The 22,144-nt window shown below is 36.1% G+C and overlaps 1 protein-coding gene across 21 annotated transcripts in view; it reads left to right on the plus strand.

The window, feature by feature from the left end:
• The window catches only part of CFAP20DC (CFAP20 domain containing), a 228,225-nt gene that overhangs the window by 106,118 nt on the left and 99,963 nt on the right, over nucleotides 1-22,144 (plus strand). For all 21 annotated transcript variants that reach the window (XM_008519896.2, XM_008519873.2, XM_070576991.1 and 18 more), the window contains 2 exons: nucleotides 2,330-2,486; nucleotides 17,886-18,050. In XM_008519896.2, the coding sequence (XP_008518118.2) occupies nucleotides 2,330-2,486; nucleotides 17,886-18,050 (322 nt within the window). The remainder of the gene's footprint in view (nucleotides 1-2,329; nucleotides 2,487-17,885; nucleotides 18,051-22,144) is intronic.

Below are 22,144 nucleotides of genomic sequence, written 5' to 3' on the forward strand. Positions count from 1 at the left end.
TATTATTTAAAAATACAGGGGGCCAGCCCAGTGGTGTAGTGGTTAAGTTTGCATGCTCCACATTGGCAGCCTGGGGTTCACTGGTTCAGATCCTGGGCACAGACCTACACACCATTCGTCAAGCCATGCTGTGGCAGCATCTCACATAGAAGAACTAGAAGGACTTACAACTAGGATATACGACTATGTACTGGGGCTTTGGGGAGAAAAAAAAAAGAGGAAGATTGGCAACAGATGTTAGCTCAGAGCCAATCTTCCTCAAAAAAAAAAAAATAGAGAGAAGAAACAGTTAAGAGTTGACAGTATGAATAGATGAATGGAGAGGTATCAAAAGACTACATTTTGTATAAAACTTGTGGCACTATTTGGCTTATATTGACATATAATATCATGATAAAAATTTTCAAATATTTTTTAAAAGAAGCCTTTCCTGAACTCCCTGCCCTCCCACCTTGAGCCCCTGTGTACTAACTGAATCTAATAGATGCCACATGTCTGCCTCCCTTCCCAAACTGGAAGGACTGTCTTAGTCGGTGCTGTATGCCTGGAGCCAAGCCCAGTCTCTCTAACACCTCATAAGTGCTTAGCACCAATGGGGAAGAATGGATGAATGCAATTACTAATGGGATGAACCAGCTGAATTATTGGAATTGGGGCATAATAAGTCCTGTAGGAATAGAAACCGCCTTTATAACAGCTACAGTAATTGCTAATATAATAATAATGTTAATAATTGTTATTGGATAGCTGGCAACCCCCACACCTCCATCCCTAGAACCTGGATTTTACCAAGCCCTGATGTTTCAGCCTATGGTATGACTACTGGATTTGTCCCTTACATTCCACTTCCTGTTGTAGCCTTCTAACCAGACCCTCCTCACTTCATGCCTAAATGACTGACAGAGACTAACTTAGTCTCTATGGCTCAGTCTACCTCCACTCTACCTCAGCTTCCCCCACTGATCCCCTCTACCACCCCAAACATTCCTGCATCAGGGCTAGTCCAAAGTCCTCAATGCTCGACTTTTGTCACATTCCCCTCCAAAAACCACAGTGACAATTCACCCTCAAGTCCAAGGTTCTCTTCCTGATCTTCCAGTTCCTCCAGAGCCTTGCCTCACTGGCCCACCCCACATTACTTCCCACACCTCCCCAGAGCTCACCATTGGTCAAGCCAGTCTCATTACCACATCACATTCAGTCCTATCTCCTACATTCTATTATGCCAGACCCCGTTTTCCCCCAAAAGACCAGAACATCCCCATGGCCTGGGAATATAATTTTACCATTGAGACATCTACAAAGAAAATAATCTTCATGTATTTAATCAATAATTTACTGCAATCTCTTTTCCTTTTCTATTATGGAAGTAACTTCAGATTCTCCTCCATGTTAAAATCAACATTCCTAAATAGAACTTGCCTTTAAAAAGTAACATTATTATTTCCTTCATCAATGAATATAGCTTTCAATTTTGATATATTAATAATATGGACCTTATGTAAACTGTGCTTCTAAACAAGTAATGGAAAAGCCTGGTATTTTAAAAGAAGCATAGACAATTTTAAATACTACTATTCTTTTAATTTCAAAAATTCTTTTTCCTGCTTTTGTCCTGCAGTCTAAAATATATCTTAATTCCTTACTAAATGATTATTTTCTACTTTTCTTTAGCTCAGTCAGACCATTTTGAGAATTCATTTGATGAAGTATTGAGGGGTATAATTGTTTAATGGGCAGAAATTAGTCCCTGCAAGAGTACTTTAAAAACTGGCAAATACCAGGCATAATTACAAATTCTTTTGAAGAATCTATTTTTGTACAATAGGTTAATTGGTTATAAGTAGACGGCACTGGCCACAATTTAAACCCAGCTTCTAACTTCATCCATGCGTTTTTTTTTTTTTTTGTTAACAAATGTAAGTGACTAACTGTGATCAAATTAGTCTCCTTGAAGGAACAATTGGCTACTTATCCCTGGTTTTGAAGATTGAAGTGTGCTAAGGCAGCTGCAGTTAGCTTCCCACTAGCATACTGCCTGTAGATCTAGAGTTATTTCCCAGAGTTGTCAAAACTTTGTCTCACGATGGGAACTCTGTAGTCAGATGACCAATGTGTAGTTTAGATTATGATGATTTCTTTGGAATAATCAAGACAATTTTTAAGAAAATTGAAACCAAAGCAGATAAAGATTTGCCTAAAGAGGAAAACTGGTTTGGGGCTGGTTGATCCAGATAATTGCCTCAACTCTCTGGACTTCCCACATATCAATGGCTTGTTCGCTAATGTGGTTATAGAAAGTACTTACTCTTCGTTTCTTGTATTTTAGTGGTGCAATCTGTGCATTGACTTGGTGGCATTTACCAGTGAAATATTCAAGGGAGCAGTTTTCCAGTCATTGGATGGAATTATTGTCTCAGCTAATTGTAAGCTACGGAAGATCTTCACTTTAAAATCCAAGCCTCAGGACACTGCTGATAAAGATGGTATGTTCAGGTTGCTATCAAGATTTTTAAATCCTCCAATGTGTTTTTAAAATTAGACGTTCCTGTGGGTAGTGGGAGTACATAGTAGTCATTTTTTAAATTTATTCTATTTTATCGTGGAAAGAACAAAATATGAGATCCATCCTCTTAAGACATTTTTAAGTATACAGTATATTATTGTTGACTATGGATACAGTGTTGCACAGCAGATCTCTAGAGCTTATTCATCTTGATTGAAACTTTATGCCTGTTGATTAATATCTCCCCATTTTCCCCTTCCCTCAACCCATGGAAACCACTATTCCCCTCTTTGATTCCGTGAACTTGACTATTTTAGATATAAGTGGAATCATGTAGTATTTGTCTGTCTATAATTGGCTTATTCCATTTAGCATAAGTCTTCATGGTTCATCCATATTATAGCTTATTGTCGTTCTTTACTCTGGATCACATGTTTATTTTTACTGTCTGAATGTTACAGAGATATTTTTATTTTTGTGTTTATTTTTCTTTTTTATTTATGGTAGCACTTACTATCTGAATTAGTCAGGGTTCTTAGTTGTAAGCAACAGAATCCTCTCTAGGAAGTTGAAACACAAAAAGAATTTGTTTAAGGAAATTAGCCAATTCATGGAATCTCAAAGATATCCAGAAAGTCAGGCTTGGAGGCTACAGCCAAGAAAAAACCCAGCCGCCACCACAAGACTGCTCCAAGAAGACCCCGATAGCCACTGCCACTGGGCAGAGACTCCGTAAGTCACACCCTAATGCTGGGCTCTATAAATTCTAGGTTCCAGAATTTCTATTACTGTTGCGCCTGAAAGTTGAATGTCTTCTTCCATGCCACCCTCGCCAGAAGTGTATTTCTTCTTCTTCATATTTCCCTCTACTCAACAAAGGCTGACATGACTGTGTCTGATCTGTGGAGCCTGGGTTACGTGCTGCAAGGGAGGCTGGCAAAGCAAATGTCTGATTCCTGACTAGGGAGATAGGACTCATTGTGTATCAAAGTCATCAAATTAGGAAGGGTGTTCGAAAGATGTTTAACATCCAAAAGCTCTACAATTGTCCACTATGCTATCTTATTACCCTGTGTACATTTCATGAAGTCATTTGGGAGAAATTATATTCATATACTAATTTTCTAATGATCACGTTAAAATAGAAAGATGGTTGAGTTATTCCTCATATTATTTCTAGAAAGACTGGAAATATATACATTAATTATTCATTATATGAGTAATAAATATATTCTGCAGGTAACTTAGCCATCTAGAATTCATAAGTCAGCACAAACTCTCCTGCTAAGATAGTCTTAAACAACTGAAAGTATTGAGAGAATACTGATGCTTCCTTTTGATTTTCATCTGGGATTATTTTTAACAAAATCAATTCTTCTAGAAGCCCAGGAAGCAGAGCTGCACGTAAGATGGCAAAGGTGATTTCTTAGAAGTTTGTATGTAGACTTTAAACCTGCACTCCATCTGGATGAATGTCTGAGAAATCCTTGTGTGGTTCATTCTGTGGAACAGAACACTGTGCCTATAAATTTCATTTGATAATAAAACACAGCAGTGCATTAACAGCTCCCCAGATCACCAGCCAGGAAGTGTGGCCGTTTATCTTACATACCACTTAAAGGCTATACAAGAAAGTGAAAGATTTCATTTGAAAAAATAGCACACAGCTAATAAGAAACATCAAAATTTACAGAAATATATGTGCATTCTACAGATCATAGGAGGTGAATCATAACCTGACTAATATTTTTAAATAAATATAAGAAAAAAGTGAATCAAAAATTGTCAGTTTAAATGCATGTTTTTATCTCGGATTCTTCCTCAAGCCCCACTAACATTATAATATAGGAATAAAAAAGGTAGAAACCCACCAGGATGAAAAGGAGACAACAACAGACGAAAGATGTTCATAAATTTTGTAAGATTGCAGAGTGACAACTGACATAGAAGAGCAGAGAAAACTGAAACGTTTGAGTTTACAGAGAGGATGCCAATGAGATTCATAATGTAGGACCTCAGAGGGACCCAAGAATTGGCAGCCCTAGGTACTGCCAAAGTTAAAGGGTGTGGTTAAAAACAGGGAGATGGTTAAAATTCTGTATAGGTATCTATAGGACCACATCCCCTGTCCAACTCCATGTGACAAGGCAACAGGAGATTTCTTCTCTGGAGAAACTGAACCAGAGAGCTTCTGAACACAGGTACATCGAGTATGTGGTAGATAGACACCAAAACTAATAGGAGGAAGGAAAAGATGAAGTAAGGAATAGATATGTTTTTCTCAGAGTTAAGAAAAGATACTACATCTATAAAACAAGAATAATTTGTTCCTGCTTTACTTCAATAAACATTTTGTTGAAGTTTATTATATTATACTATATATTTATTATATTATATTACAAATGTTATAATATTATAAACTTTTTATATACGTATAGAAACATTCACAGATCATAAGTGTGTAGCTTGAGGGATTACCACAAAGTGAACGCATTTCTGTACCCACCACTCAGATCAAGAAATAGGATATTTCAAGCATCCTAGAAGCCCTTCTTGTGCCCCCTCCCAATCATGACCCTCTTCCTTCTTCTGAGAGGTAACTCCATCCTGACTTCCAACACCACAGATTAATGGGACCTATTTTGGAACTTTATATAAATAGATTCAGACAGTACGTATTCTTTTATATATATATTATTTCACAAAACATTGTGTTTGTGAGATTCATCTATGTTGTTACTGATTTTCAGTACTGTATAGTATGCCATTTTATGAATAGACCACAATGTATTTATCCAATTTAGGCTATTTTGAATAGTTCTGCTAGAATCATTCTACATTTCTCTTAGAGCATCTGTGTAGACATTTATTTGGATATTTATTGAGGAGCTGAATGAATTACATACTTTAGCTTTATTAATTTCAGTTATTATATTTTTTGATTCTAGAATTTCATTAGATTCTTTTTTATAGTTTCCGGTCCTTAGCTGAAGTTCTCTATTTTTTTATCTAATTTCTCAAATATATTGAAATTATTTTAAAGTCCATGGCTCATAATTCCAATATCTGGCTGTCCTGTGGATCTGTTGCTGTTGCCTGTTTTTCTCTTGGTCTTGTCTCCTGATATATCTGATAAGTTTTGAATGAATGCTGGACATTGGAAATCAAAAACTATAGAGATATTTTGAGACTTTGTATTTATTGTCTTCCTCTAAAGATATAGTACCAAAGACGTAAAATAAAAAAAGAGGAAGCCCAAAGGACTGAAAATAGGATGGAAATGTTAAGAATATTAGAAGTTAGTCCAAGAGGTCCACCATTAGAGTAAAAGGATTCCAAGATGAGAAACTAGAGGAAACAGAAAGGATGAAATATAAGCTTTCCCAAAATTGGACCAGGTGTTTTCAGATTGACAAAGCTCATCAAAAAAAGACTCACCAGTATGTAATTTCAGAACAGGAGGGGAAAAGAAAAGATCCTTTAAAACTTCTAGAATTTTTTTAAAAATTCGTATTACATACAAAGGATTAGGAGTAAGCATGATGTCTGACTTCGTACAGCAACATTAGATGGTGGAAGACCTTGCATCTATACCTTCAAAAGTCTAAGTCTAAGGAAAAATTGTCTTCAGCTCAGAATTCTGCACCCATTCAGTCTATCAGTTAAGTGAGGGCACAGTGAAGATATTTGCAGACATGCAAGGACTCAAACATTTATTTACTTACATCCTTTCTCAGAAAAGATCTGGAAGATATTCTCCACAAAAATTAAGGAGTAAATAAGATAAAGGCATATATGAGGCCCAACAGAGGATTTCATCCAGGAGAAAAACAAAGGAAATTTCCAGAATTATGGGTAAAGGAATTCACAGGATGGCACTTGTGCAGCACATCTAGAGCGCAGTCGGTTCAGATTTTAGCAGAAAAATGGAGGCTTTCAAGAAGGAAAATCTCCAGAAAAATAATGTATCTGATAAGAGTGTGATGTGTTTGAATGTGGAAAATAAATCAATTGTGATCTTACAGTGCTAATGGGAGTTTGGGAAAAAATTAATGTTAGGAATGTAGAAAACCCGTGACAAAACAAAGAGGTGATCAACTTCAAGGAAAACAAAAAATTGTACACGAAAGGAAATGTAATCATGTGGCTCAGATGTACACAACTTTTTTTTTAATAGACTATTTTTTAGGGAAGTTTTAGATTCACAACAAAATTGAGCGGAAAGTACAGAGAATTTCCATATGTTCCTTGTCCCCACACATGTATGGTCTCCCCACCTATGACCACCCATACCAGAGTGGTACATTTGTTGCAATTGATGAACCTGCATTCACATGTCATTATCACCCAAAGTCCATAGTTTACATTTGGATTCACTCCGTGTTATACATTCTGTGGATTTTGACAAATGAGTAATGACATGTATACACCATTATAGTATCATACAGAATAGTTTCACTGCCCTAAAAGTCTTCTGTGTTTCCTTTTTACTGTTTCCATAGTTTTGCCTTTTCTAGTATGTCACATAGTGGGAATCACACAGCATGTAGCCTTTAGAGTGACTTCTTTCACTTAGTAATATGTATTTAAGGTTCCTGCATATCTTTTTGTGACTTTATAGCTCATTTCATTTTAGCACTGAATAATAGCGCATTGTCTGTATGTACCAGTTTATTTATCCATTCATCTACTCAAGGATATTTTAGTTGCCTCCAAATTGGGCAATTATGAATAAAGCTAGTATAAATCTTCTTGTGTAGGTTTTTGTGGACATAAATTTTCAACTCATTTGGGTAAATACCAAGGAGCACAATTGCTGGTTCATATGGTAAGAGTATGTCTAGTTCTGTAAGAAACTGCCAAACTGTCTTCCACAGTGGCTGTCACATTTGCATTCCCATCAGCAACGAATGAGAGTTCCCATTGCTTCACACCCTCGCCAGCATTTGGGGTTGTCAGTGTTTGGGATTTATTCTAATAGGTGTGTAGTGGCACAACTTTCTTACATAATCTTAATAATGTAAACCACTGAATAATAATTTATCCCAAAATTATGAAAAATCATATTTGAAGGATGTGAGGAAGGAAGGAAGGTGGCACGGTGGTTTAACAGTGCTGAATCCTCTTTTTTCCAAAATAGGATGTCAAATATTGTCTAAAACTAAGTGCCGAAATGTCAGTATAAGGCTACTATTTATAAATATAGAAGTAAATACCAGACGGGTTAGAAAGGCTTGAAAAGTTGCCTCTGCATTGCAGGACAGGGGGATGGATGGGGTGGGGGGGCAGCAGATAGGGAATGATGGTATGATTTTTTTTTCTCCTAATTTTATAGTCCTATTTGAATTTTTGAAGACTATACATGTATTTTGTTTTATAATTGATTTTTTTAAGTAAATGGATAATCTGTAAAAGATTCCAAGAACAAGATTTGTGTGATTTCTTTCAGGTTTTTAGAAGGCCTGAAAAGAAGCCTTATGAAGGTAGCATCTCAGATTACCTAAAACGTTCTGACGAGAACTTGGGGAAGCATGCTGTAGTTCAGGGCACCTGGAGTATAAACCCATGTTCCTCATTTAGCTGCCAGTACTTAACCTTGTACAAGTACTCTCCCTGTCTCTATGCTTTAGTTTCCTCATCAGTAAAATGAGGATAATAACTGTTCCTTGGTTAGATAAATACCATTATTATATTCCTAGTAAAAGCATAATGTGTATAAGCTAAGTACATCTTGGAGAAATTGAATTGATAGTGTAGAGCCTAAAGATATGGATTAATGTTTCCATAGTCCATTACTGTGATCATGTACCAGCTTTGTGGTTTTTGTGAGTTCTGACCATCCTTAAGCTTTGTTTCCTCATTAATTATATAAGGTTGTTGTGAAGATCCAATCAAATATAAAAATACATATGGTAAGACATAAACTATAATGCAGCATATAGATGCTAAGCACTTATCTGCCTTCTATATATCAGGCACTGGGATGCACACAGCCCCTGCTTCGAGGAGCTCCGGGGCTCACAGGGAAACCTACATGTACATGTAGATTATAGTACTGGTGGACAGTTCTCTAATGGGCTTAACCAGCTGTGAGAGGAGAGTCTGGAGCACTGACGCCTTACTTGAGAGAGCGACTTGGTGAGGCATTGGATTTCACAGACCTGTCAAGTTAAGAAAAACTTGAGGACTAACATAAGGTTGTCAACTTTTGAATTTGTCAAATCAGAGTATTAAAATGGACAAACAAGAAAAACCACAATTAATTCTGATTGTTTCATTAAATGAAGGGACGTTTAAACACAGGGAAGGTCTTAATTTCAGAACAAAGGCTGAAATTTTCACCGCAGACCAGTGAAAATGACTTTATGGATCAGTGTCTGTCCATATACCAGTGTTTGGTCTACACTAACCAAGAGAAATAAACTTTCCAAGCTGCATCCTGAAGGAAAAATAATAATTTCCCAAATAATGAAAGTGGACAACGAGAAGAGAAAGCATTTCTGGTAGAGAAAAGAACATATATGTCTAAAGGCATGGCATCACAAAAGGACCTGGTGTGTTCAAGGGACAAGTTCAGTATGGTCCATGGCAGGGGTGGGAGGTATGATGTGTAATATTGCATTTCTAGGCTGCATACTTTGGGTGACATAAATATGTAGAGCAAGTTTCCTGTCTTGAGAGTTCACTGTGTAATTATAGACAGTAGAAAAGTTCACAATACAAGAGTTCATTCTGAAGACAATTCAATGAAAGATAAAGTATGGGGCAAATTGAGTGTCTCTGTCAAGGACGTTGACAGCAGAAGTGATAACAGTGATGATTATAATGATGATAAGAGCAGTGGGTGTTTTAAGCACTTTGTGTATATGGACTTAATTTAATCCTCATAACAACTCTATGAGGTGGATGTTAGTATCATCCCAATTTTACAAATAGAAAAACTGAGGCACAGAAAAGTCAGGTAATGTGCCCAATGTCACACAGCTGTTAAATAGAGAAGCAGGATTTGAACCCTGGCAGTAGGACTCCAAAGTTTATATTCCTAATTACTCCAGTGTACTGCCTCTCATGGAAGTGTAGAAGAGAGGGGAAATAAAAAAGGAAAGACACAAGAGATGCCAAGGTATAACAATTTGAGGATTTGGTGACTGACTGTGTTGAAGGTGTCTCTATTACCGTAAGTGATGGATGTCCCTCTGTCTTTCCTACTGAAGGAGGGGTCAATTTCTTCTGCCAAGACAGTTTAGTCAGTCATAGTGTTGACATTTTTATCATAAGAAACTTTTTTACCTGTTTCTTACATTCCATTCTTGGATTCAATTTTTAAAACATTGTATTAAATGCTTACTCAAGTTCAGTTCTGTGTTGTTCTTGGCTTATTTAAACTGCTGCCATTTCACTCTAGAACCTCTTAAAATCACCAAGCTGGGAAATTTTGCCTAGTTCCCTGGCTGTTCTCTGTTACACAGTGGGATATAATAGAAAGTGAATTATTGGAGCCTTAAGACAAGCAACTAACCAGTTTTTCACTTGCTCAGAGGAATGACTTATGCTGGACAAGTAGTAAAGCATGCTGATTCAATTTAGTTTATTACTTTTATGATTCTCAAGCGGACGTGGGCTGGCATTTTTAGGCATTTGCATGACTGAATTATTGATTAACTTGTAGTATTCTGCATTTAAAAAAAAACCAATATATGTGTAGGTAGTTAGATAAGAGAAAGACAGAGAAGAAAAGAGAGGAAAGAGCAAGTGGTAATCCAAGTGTGGACTTATGCTATGTCAATGAGGATTTTACAGATCTCCTGACTCCCCAGTTCAGTGTTCTTTCTAAAATGTCAGGACTAGAGAGTATGTGTTCTGCATTTAGAAATGGAAGAAGAAAAGAAGAATTAAAAATATGATTTCAGACTGAGAGCACCTTGAGGGCATAGACCAGGTCTCCACATTTTTGTCTCTAGCATATGAGCTGGAACCAGTAACCTGTCATAAATGTTTGATGAGTTAATGTAGTAAGGGTTGGCTAATTGTTCAATTATTCATTCATTCACTGTCACTATTCAATAAACCTTTATTGGATGACAAGCAAAGTGAAGAAAATTATCCCTTCGAAGGCAATGCAAAAAAACTAAAAATACTGACGTCTTACCTTAATAGACTCATCATTCAGGAAGGGCCTTAGAGGTCATCTAATCCAATGTCTTAATTATACAGATGAAGAAAACAAGGCCCATGGAAATGAGGCATCTTGTGCTGAGGCCACAGAAGGTGGAACTCAAGGCCAGGCCTCCAACTGTTCTTTCCTCAACAATACACAAGTTTACCTTCCTCAGTAACCAGAAAGGTTTAGTGTTTTTAATAATTAACATTGTTGAGTGTCTTCCCACCTCTCTGTCTCCAGGTCAGATGAGTGTACACTGTACCCAAATCTTGTCAATTTAAGGCTGCATTCCTACTCCTTCCCGGAGTGTAGTTGAACTCAAAATGCCCTTGCCTAATAAAGAAAGGGGGCAAGAAAGGGAATAAGATCTTGGCATTTACAGAGGTACCCAGCAGCCAATAGTAGATCCCGCAAAAATGGGTCATGAATATCTGTATATCAAGACTCAGAGTTATTCTGATTAAAATGTCTATTAGATTTTATAATTAAATGTTATAAAATATTATTTATAACTTCATATCTCAAAATCTCTGAGGAAAACAATTCCATTTACAGTAGCATCCAAATAGTTAAATTCTTAGGAATAACTTTAACCAAGAAGGTGAAAGACTTGTACACTGAAAACTATAAAACATTGCTAAACGAAATTAAAGAAGACATAAATAAGTGGAAAGACATCTTGCATTCATGGATTGGAAGACTTGATATTGTTAAGATGTCAGCATTACCCATAGAAATCTAGAGATTCAATGCAATCTCTCCAAAATTTCAAGGGACATTTTTTGCAAAACTGGAAAAGCCAATCCTTAAATTCATATGAAATTACAAGGGGATCTGAAAAGTCAAAAACAGTCTTGAAAAAGAAGAACAAAGTTGGAGGATTTGCACTTCCGGATTTCAAAACTAACTTCAAAGTTACAGTAATCAAAAAAGTTTGCTGTTAGGACAGACATATATAGACCAATGGAATAGAATTGAGTCCAGGAGGGAACCTATACATCTGATTTTGACAAGGCTGCCAAGAACATTGAATAGGGAGAGAATAGTCTCTTCAACAAATGGTTCTGGGACAACTGGATATCCACATACAAAAGAATGAGGTGGACCCCTACCTCACACCATATACAAAAATTAACTCAAAATGGATCAGGACCTAAATATAAGAGCTAAAAAAATGCAGCTCTTAGGAAAGAAAATAGAGATAAACCTTCATGACCTTGGATTTGTAAATGGGTTCTTAGATATGACACCAAAAGCACAGCAACAAAATTTTAAAAATAGATAAATTAGACTTCATCAAAATTAAAAACTTATGTGTATCAAAGGACACTATTAAGAAAGTGGAAAGACAGCTTACAAAATAGGAGAAAATATTTGTAAATCATATATCTGATAGGATATATATTCTGGTTCTTGAGAGAGTATATATATAGAATATTCTGACATATCCTAGCATCTAGAATATATAAGGGACTCTTACAACTCCACAACAAAAAGACAACTCAGTTAAAAAATAGTCAAAGGACTTAAATAGACATTTCTCCAAGATATACAAATGGCAGATAAACACAAGAAAAGATGCTCAACAATTAAAACCACAATGAGATACCACTTCACACCCACTAACATGGCTATAATTTTTGTTAATGGAAAATAAGTCTTAACAAGTATGTAGAGAAATTGCAACATTTGTGCATTGCTGATGGGAATGCAAAATGTTTGACCTACTGCGGAAAAGGTTTTGACAGTTCCTAAAAAAGTTAAACAGAATTGCCATGTGACCCTGCAATTCCACTCCTAGGTATATAGCCCCAAAAATGGAAAACAGATACGTGTGCGTGTTCTTAGCAGTATTATTTACAAAAGCCAAAATGTGGAAATAGCCTACATGTTCGTCACTGGATGAATGGATTAACAAAATGTGGTATGTACTATTCACACAGACACAAAAGGTCACATGTTGTATGATTCCGTTTATATGAAATATCCAGAATAGATAAGTCCATAGAGACAGAATGTATATTTGTGACTGCCAGGGACTGGAGGCCAGAGGGAACGTGGAGAAACTGGTTAATGGGTAAGGGATTTTAACTTTGCAGTGATGGAAACGTTTTAGAACTAGGTAAAGGTGGTGGTTGCTCAACATTGTGAATGTAGTAAACACCCCTGAATTGTTGACTTTAAAGTGCTTAATTATGTTCGTGTGAATTTCTCCTCAATAAATTATTTTTTTAAAGAAGGCTCCAAGGGGAAGATGCATTCAGGATAGCCATGTTTTTGGTGTAGTCCAGGCTTTAAACATCAAAACATTTTGTAATAAAAATCACATACTAAGATGTGGTGGTTTTGTCACCATTGTAATGAAATAATTTATGTAGGTATTTGTTTATTTCTAGCAATAAGTACTTATGTAGCACTTTCTATGTACCAGGCACTATTCTTAGCCCCTTGCATACACTAACTCCTTCTGTTGTCACAATAACCCTGTGAGGTAAGTGTTATGTTAATATCCATGTTTTACAGATAAGGGGAGCAGGGTACATGAAGGTAAGTTACTATGCCAAAGTCACACAGCTGTTAAGTGGTGGAGGCAGATGTGAACCCAGGACACCTTTTTCCACAGCCTGTGCTTTTAACCACTAAAATATATTGCTTCTTAAAATCTTTCTGCATTACACAGTAAACTCCTTAAAGCAGGGGCTTGAATCTATGCCAGGCCCAGAGAAAATCTGATAATTATATGGTGAGTGAATGAATGAACAAACAAAAAAGGAACCGGTTTTGTAGCAATATTGTTATAGATTAAATGTTTGTGTCCCCCTAAAATTCATATGTTGAAACCTAATCCCTAATGTGATGGTACTTGGAGGTGGGGCCTTTGGGAGGTGATTAGGTCATGAGGGCAGAACCCTCATGAATAGGATTAGTGCACTTATAAAAGAGACCCCAGAGAGGTCCCCTGCCCCTTCCTTTCTCTGTGTGAGATTATAGCAAGAAGATGGCCGTCCATGAACTCCATGAACTGGGAATAGGGGCCTTACCAGACGCCAAAATCTGCTGGTGCCTTGATCTTGGACTTCTCAGTGTCCAGAACTGTGAGAAACAAATTTCCATTGTTTGTAAGCCACCCAGTCCATAGTATTCTGTTATAGGAGCCCAAACAGACTAAGACAAATATTCTGGCAGTTAGAGACTTTTATGTTTTCTGCTTGGCTCTCACTGGTGTTTCAGAGAGGTGCGATTTAATATAAATAAGACACTGTGCTTGGCACTGCAGGCTACTCTCTGATAAATAAGATGAGTGTAGTTGAGTCTGGGACAAGTGAACTATTATAAAATCAGTACTTATTTAAACTATATGACTTAGGAGAAACCATAAACCAAAACAGATACATAAATCTCACTATTTTACAAGGCATTTCCCCACAATAAAATGGGGATGATGATTTTTAATGATTTTTGTGTATGTATTAAAATTGATGACAATATTTAAAGCTAGTTAAGATCTTCATCAAAGGTATTAAACACCTACAGAGTGGTTCATGTTATGATGGCTTTATGGCAAAAGAAAGGCAAACAGGGCTACAAAGTCACTCAAACATTGTAATAATACACTAACTCACGCTGGGAGCAAAGACATCAAAAACCCACCATCTGGTTGTGTTTGGATGCTACATGAGCAAATCTGTCAGCTTTCTCAAAGCCTTCTCCTTCATTGTACCATTTCACCATCTAAGCTGACCATTCCAGCCAACATTATGTTCTTTCAGATCTGTTAGCAGTTTAAATTTGACTGTGTCATTTTTCAGACATTAATCAAGCAGTCTGCTGTATGTTTCCATACACAGTTCCTTCCAGAAGATAGAACTTGTCTGAAAGAACAATGCAGACAGGCCCTGTCCCTTAGTATCTTGATTGCCAGCTTGATTTGTTATTGGCCATCTGGGGAGAAAGATGTGATATCCAAATAAAATGTGCATGGAGTACTTTTCAGGATATAGCTAAACAAAGAACAACCATGGAGGAAAAATGGAAGACTTGGCAGCTGCGTTTAGTCTAAATGGGGCTTTTATTAAAGGACTTCTATCTATGACCATTTATTGAGCATCCCCTTTGAACCAGGTGCTATACTAAATAGATCACTGGGATTCTCCCACCATTCTCTCCCCATGCTAGCAACCCTTTGGCAGAGCTGTCTTTCTTTCAGTTGCTAGAATGTACCAGAGTCCTTCTGCCTTCAGAGTCTTCAAACACTCTGTTCCCTCCACCTGAATGATTACTCCCACCCTGTGTCACCAGACCACTTTCCAATTATCCTCAACTTAAATGTCTCTTTATCAGAGAAGACTTTCTGTGATAGCCTGTGCTGTTAGATTCCCCTATTACCTCTTTCATAACACCTTGGACTTTTCCTTCCAAGCGTTTAGCAAAATTATGAAGAGTTATTTGTGATACAATTTGTTCATATTCTCTACTAGGTGTAAGCTTCAAAAAGGCCAGGATAGAGTCACTCCGGCTCACCACTTCCAAGCCACTCGATGAGTGCCTGGCACATAGTAGAAACTCAGTAATTATTTGCTGAACAGTAAAATGAGTAAACTAATGAAGACAGACCATGCCCTCTATGTACTTACAGTTTGGCACTGTTTAGTTTGTATAGTAGATCTATGCTATTTTGAGAATTCTTATTTTTAAATTAAGCTGTAGATGCTAAAAAATAAAATGACCTGGTAATTGGCCTTGGAGAAGGGGGCTGGTTAGTGGTGAGGTGGGTGGTGGGGAGATGAGTTAAGTTCCATTGAGTTCTATCAGAACATCCAGCTACCAGAATGTAAAGCTCCTTCATAGATTGGTTTCACAAAAGTGAGACTAAACCCCCTTCCCGTGTATTCCTCCACAAAGCCTCAGAGAAAGTTTGGAGTCTGTAGTTGCTAAATGGACTTCACGATTAGTCTTTATTTAAAAAAAAAAAAAAACCAGTAGTTTTTTCTTTGATTTCTCTGTTTATTGTAGGTTTTATACTGCCCACATTTTCCCTCAATGAATAATCCAATAAGTAGTGATCCAGGTCTGGATGCAAAGGGAGAGTAGGTGTATAGAAAGAGGAGATGACGCAGAGGGGATTTGAGCCTTTTAAAGTGAAATCTGATTTGCATGTCAGCCAAGTTCCCATAATATTCAGATTGGACTTTTGTAATAGTCTCTGCCTTGTTCTGTCTTCCATAAAAACTTATGGATTTTTGGTTACCAGGGATTTGCTGTCTGTCCCTTGTTAGTTGGAAACTCAGGTTTTGTTTCAGATACATTTCAAACTTTGTATTGACATTGCACCCTGTACCATCCACACAAGCCCTATAAGCTAAAGTTTCCATAATTTCTCCTTATAGGATTCAGAATTCTCTTTATAGGATTCAGCATTTTATTTCAGGGTCATCTTAGCCTACAGAATTCTCTTCCTCTTTTAATATAAAATTTTAGTTTATCAATGTTGGCATTGGTGTGGAAATTATCTTTTTCTACCTCAGGGGAGTTTGAAATGATATGTCAAATATATATCTAGAATTAGTTTATTTATTTTTCCAAATGTTTTCTATTTTGAGAGTTTGTTTTCTCAATTACTTTATTTTCTAAATGTCAGTGACAAACAAGAAATAGACAGTCAAAGAACACCTGAACACTAAGATGTGTAAATCTAGCGCATTTTTAATTGACTAGAACATTAGGACACTTAGAAACCATTACACTGCTGATGAGTGTTTAAGTTTTTAGTTAAATGATTCATTTTCCTTTTCAAGAGTAGGACGTTAGGATCTAATTAGGAAACTGCTATGACTTAGGTGCATATAAACCTAACATGATTTGCCTTTATACATGTAGTTAGAGTTTAACGTAGAATGTTTTTTGAGGGATGATTGGTTGAATTTTTCTTACTACTCATATTCACATACACACACACAAATTTTTTCCACTAGATTCTAAAATTAGAAATTTTACTCATAAAAATTAAACATATATGAACATTTTTATGAAGAAGAAAATAAAACCTATGCTTAAGCTAACCATTGAAAGTTATTTTACTTTTTAGTATATTTCCTTCTAGTCTTTTTGCCATTCATACATTTTATTTATTGATTTTCTACAATTGAGATAGAGTTTTGTATATAAATTATTTTCATCTAACTTCTCGTCTTGAGTCTTTCCCATATCATTAAGCCATCTTCATAAATGCAATTTCTTGTGGCTCTTTACAGGAAATTCAAGTTGTTTATTTTTCAGAAGTTATAAACACCTATTCACATAGACTTTTGTCAAAGCTTCTAATTTTTTTTACTTTAGAATAGATTCATAAGGTGAAATTACTGAGTAAAATGACATGTACATTTTTAAGGCTTTTGATACATATAGTAAAATTGCTTTTCGGAATGCTAATACCAGTTTAATTCCTACTTGCTACATATGACAAGGCTTAATATCTTTGCCATGAAAGAGGTCAACAAATAAATAGGAAAAAATGTTCTAATAGTAAAATAAGTTAAGAAATGAACAGAAAATTTACTAAAATGAAAATTTATTTATATAAATATATATGAATGATATCAAATCTCACTACAAATACACATTATAATAATCAAAATACTATTTTAATTATAATAAACTATTTTTTATTTGAAAGTATTCTAAGGTAATATCTTAACATTAGAGGAAGCTGGATGAAGGGTTTATGGGAACTCTGTAGTATTTTTGTAACTTTTCTATGAGTCTAAAATCATTTCAAAATAAAAAGTTAAATTAATTTACTCATATAAAGGGTCTAGGTGCTCATTTAATAATGTTATTATTTTTATTGATGTCATATAAATGAGCCAGTGTATCCCAGAAATCTTCATGGGAGCATACCTGAACAGTTCTCTTGAGTCACAATCTAGTATTGGAAAACTAAAGTATTTCAGTGAATGCTCTCCATTGTTTGCACAAGTCTCTGAACCTGCTCCATATGTTCTAAATTTATTTCATTTAATCTTTTCTATAGTCCAAAAAAGTAAGCAGTAAAATTATCATGCTCATTTTGCAGATGAGAAAACCAAGGCTGTAAGGTTAAGTAACTCATCTAAACTCATACTCTCAAATGTTTTACTTTAATTGGTTCCATTCATAAGATATGTCCATTTGGCAGAAATGGCTTATATTCTGGGAATGAATGTTTCTCTTTATTTCCAGCTGGATATGATGTTCCCCTTCCAACAGATGAACCTACAGACGTTATTCCACGAAGCTGCCAACTAACGACAGATGTTCCACAAGTCACACAGCTGCTAAACATGACTAAACTCCGCCAAACAGAAATCAAATTTGGAGGTCATCCTCTACGTTCAGCAGAGTCAGGTATGCACTCAGGCACCTAAATTATAAAAATAGTTATTTGTAAGGCCAAAGAAAGGAAAACAAAACAGCAACCTTGCAATGGTGCTTTATAGCTGGAGGTTAAATGTTAAGTCACTTTAACGTCTGCTCATGTCAGCAATAAATCATTATTTTAAATTTCTCTTTAGCAACTAAAATATTTTCTGGATTTTTACATGATAAATCAAAACATCTTTGATTATTTTTCTTCTTTTCCTATATGCTTCCAAGCCCTGCCAATTATACCTCCTAAACATCTCTCAAATCTGTCTTCTCCTCTATCCTATTGCTACTTCCATTGTTCAGCTCCCCACCATCACTCATCTTAGCCCCCCAGTGAATCTCCACATTGCTGTCAGAATTATCTTTCTGATAATAGAATAGAAATGTGATCATGTCACTCTTTGACTTTTAATGCCTTTCCCACTATCTTGAAAGACAAAATGAAAAAACCCTTGGGAACGCAAACAAAAGCACACCTCCCCTATCGCAAACCTGCTCCACAGTTTCATCCCCAGACAGCTTTCTCTTTCCTCTGTGTGATTTTCTGACCGCTCTGTGGACTTTCGCATATTCATATTTTGGGATTATTGTTTTGTTCACCTAAAATGGCTTCCTTGCCTTTCTGCCTGGAAAAACTCCCAGTTCATCTTTCTAGATCCAGCTCAAAGGCCACCTCTTCTATGCAGCCTTTCCTAATTCTAAGAAGCGTTGCTCTCCTCTTTCTATGACTTTTTCCCCCTCTTTTTTTTTGATACTTTTTAATGTACCTGCATTCCCCAGTGAAGTGTGACTTCCTCCAAAAAGGGTACTGTACCTCATTCTTTTGCATCCCTAGCATCTAACAGTACCACATATACCAGGCCAAGGGCTGCAGATTCAAATTACTACAGAGGCCACTCAGACAACAAATGAGTAAAGTAGCCTGGATGCCTGGAAATTTGAGACACAGAAACATTTTTGATTTCACCAGTGAGTCTTATTAGAAGTGGAGGATACAGTTAGGGGAGAGGAATGAGATAGTGCTTCAGAGAAATTGCTCTCTACTATTAAAACAGTAACATTAACAACTATGCAAATAATATAATAAATGGCAATTAACACTCAGCCCCTGTGAGGGAGCTGTAGGAAGTGGTGAGGATTGCAGAAGACTAGAAGCTCCTTCTCAGTCTAGAAGGGGTAACTGCAGTTTAGTTCTAGCCAGTGTTGCCTTGCAAGAAAGCAAGCCCAGTCTCAGCAGATCTTCCGTTTTTTCAAGAGAAGATGGATATCCCAATGTTTATGATAAATCTCCCAATTTTAAAATACTGTCTGAAGTCTGAAATTCTTTGAGAACACTCTCTATGGGCCAAACAAAGCATGCCAGGGCTGCCAGTTTTCTACCTCTGTAATAGACAGCCATAGTTATTGACCAAATGAATGAATAGTACTTACAAATGAAGAAACCTAATATTATTTAGATGTGTGGTTCTCAACCTCTGGTATGTTAGAATCACCTGGGACATTTTAAAAATAACTGACATTAAAAAAGATTTTTTTTTAATGGCTTTGCTTCACTTCTGATTTAATTGGCCTGGGATGGACATTTTTTTTTAACCCCTCCAGCAATTCTAATGAGCAGCCAACGTTGAGAACCACTGAATGACGTATCCCCACAAAGGTCAGGTGGTTCAGATGATACTCATAAATACTGAAGTAATTCAGAGGAAGAGGAAATGCAGGGCACTGATGGAGGAAGGAGTAGATCTTGAAAGTATTCAATAAATACTTGTATAAGTATTTATAATAAATATAAGCTTTATGGAAGATGGTGCAGAAGACTGAGCAAAGACAAGGACCCATGTAATGCATGGATGAGTTTACTGAGGGATTAATAAGAGGAATGGCCTGAGTAGGCAGAATGGCTGTGTTGGAATGATATGGGAAGAGTATGCCTCATGTTCCTCAAGTAGAGGAAAGATAACTGCTTTTTTAAGAAGTTGTATTTGACATCAGGATTCAAGATGAATTTTTAAGTCAAGTGAGACTAGAGATTAAAGATTCTAACTCAGATGTCTGCAGCAGTTTAGGCATAAAATGACAAGTGGCTGTGAAAGTGGAAAGTGATGACCCTGAGAGAAACTGCAGGGGAAAACTGGCAGGACTTGTTGATTCTCAGATAACACATGGGGAAGAAAGAGTGGTCAGAGCTGGAGAGAGGTCAAAGTAGAAACAGGAGAAAGGAGATAATCATGATGAAATGAAGGAGTTGCAAAAGTGGACTCAGTTTTACTCTCTACATTTGTCTTCTCTTCATTTATTCTGGGTGTATTTTCTACGTATCAATCCCCATCAGCATGACATGTCCTAAATTGTATATTCCTAGAGAATTAGGATCTATTTTGTAATTTTTTCAGTATAAACCTTGGCAGAGGGCTATGTGTAAATAGTCACTACATTTTTAAACCCTTTATTATGAAATTTTCAAATTTAGAGAACAGTAGAGAGAATGTATAATGAGCCCCCATCTCCCGTCATCTGCTTCCACAATTGTCAACTTCAGGAAGGACTTTTTGATAGCAATGAGGGCACAAATGGAAATTTGTGTATTTATTATATACACTATCATTAGACAGAGAGAGAGAGAATATATACAATCTATGTTCATTAAAGAACTTTTAGAAAATACGTAAAAGGATGAAAAAGATCTCACTACCCAGCCAGTGTAAACACCTCAGGTCACAATTCAGTCTTAATGGAAGATTTGCCACAGAATGAAATGATTAAGAGTGTTTTCAATAACCAAAGACTGTATCTGTATCTAATAGGCTATGATAGATTTCAGTAAAAGAAATGACTAAGCTGTAAAGCCTATCAGATAACTCTTTGCAATTATAAATGCTCTTTTTTCTCCTATCTCTCTGGTTTAATGTTTTAAGAATTAATTATGTCTGTGAGTGAAAATGCAAGTCTATATCTAGATATTTTAAGTGTCTTCTTTTTTTAAAGTTCAAGGACACTTATAATGCCTGAGATTAAAGAGGAATTTGAATAAATATTAATTGCATTATTAATTCAATACTATAATTAAGCAGAAACTTTTTCATAGGCCATATTTGATCCCAAGTTATATAAGAGGATATTAGTATATATTTTGCAGATTCCATAAGTGGAGTGTCAATACATAATAGTCAACTTGAGTCATATATACAGAAAATTAATAATCACCATCTAATAGTGTGTTTCTTCTTCCCTGTGAAATCCAGTTATATTTATATTCATTTGTAACCACAGTATTTATGATTGTTCCTCTTAAGTAAATCTCATTGCACATGTATGGGAGCAAAGATTACATGAAATACATTGAATTTTGTGTTTCTCTTTCTACAAATACTTTTCAGTTGCTAATTTTGACATTTGTGGGCTTTGAAACTTACTACGAATGAATATAATACTAATTATTGTTCTTTGTGTAAGACACTTTATTTGAAAGGCGTAGCTAATGAGTAGTGGCCTAGGACAGACTTTTTAATCATGGAAAAGCCAGGAGATATTTCCTCATTTGAACTATTTCTTTCTGTGTCTTTCTAAAAAATGGACTCCCCATGATGAGATTTGAATTGCATGAGAAAATGACTGTGCGCTTTTGTAGTTGGCTGTACAGTACTCATGTAAATTGTGATATTTTGTTATAAATGTACATATTGAGAGATCTCAGTGAAGCTGCTGCGGAAAGAAGTAGCTGCTTCCTATGGATGCTTTCTAGTGTGTTCACCTATGTGAAAAAGGAAACCTTGAAACTTCTGATTGTTTCAGAGTGCATTTTATTGAATATCATATAACATGATCAACAGCATTTAATGAAATTAATAAAATAATTGTGTTTCCCAAGAGCCAGTGTTCCACACATTCAGTCTGTTCACTTTTGTGCACTGTTCACTTTGTGAATTCCCATTGCACATTAGCTAATGACTGTTGGTCTGCAGAGGACTGTAGGATCTGATGATCTTATTTTCATTAATGGGACCTCAGTTTAATTGAACTGGAGAATCAGGTCTGGTTATTGAGGTTGAGCATTCAGCTACTAATGACAAGAT

This window comes from Equus przewalskii, chromosome 15, assembly GCF_037783145.1.
Source record: "Equus przewalskii isolate Varuska chromosome 15, EquPr2, whole genome shotgun sequence".
Taxonomy (NCBI): domain Eukaryota; kingdom Metazoa; phylum Chordata; class Mammalia; order Perissodactyla; family Equidae; genus Equus; species Equus przewalskii.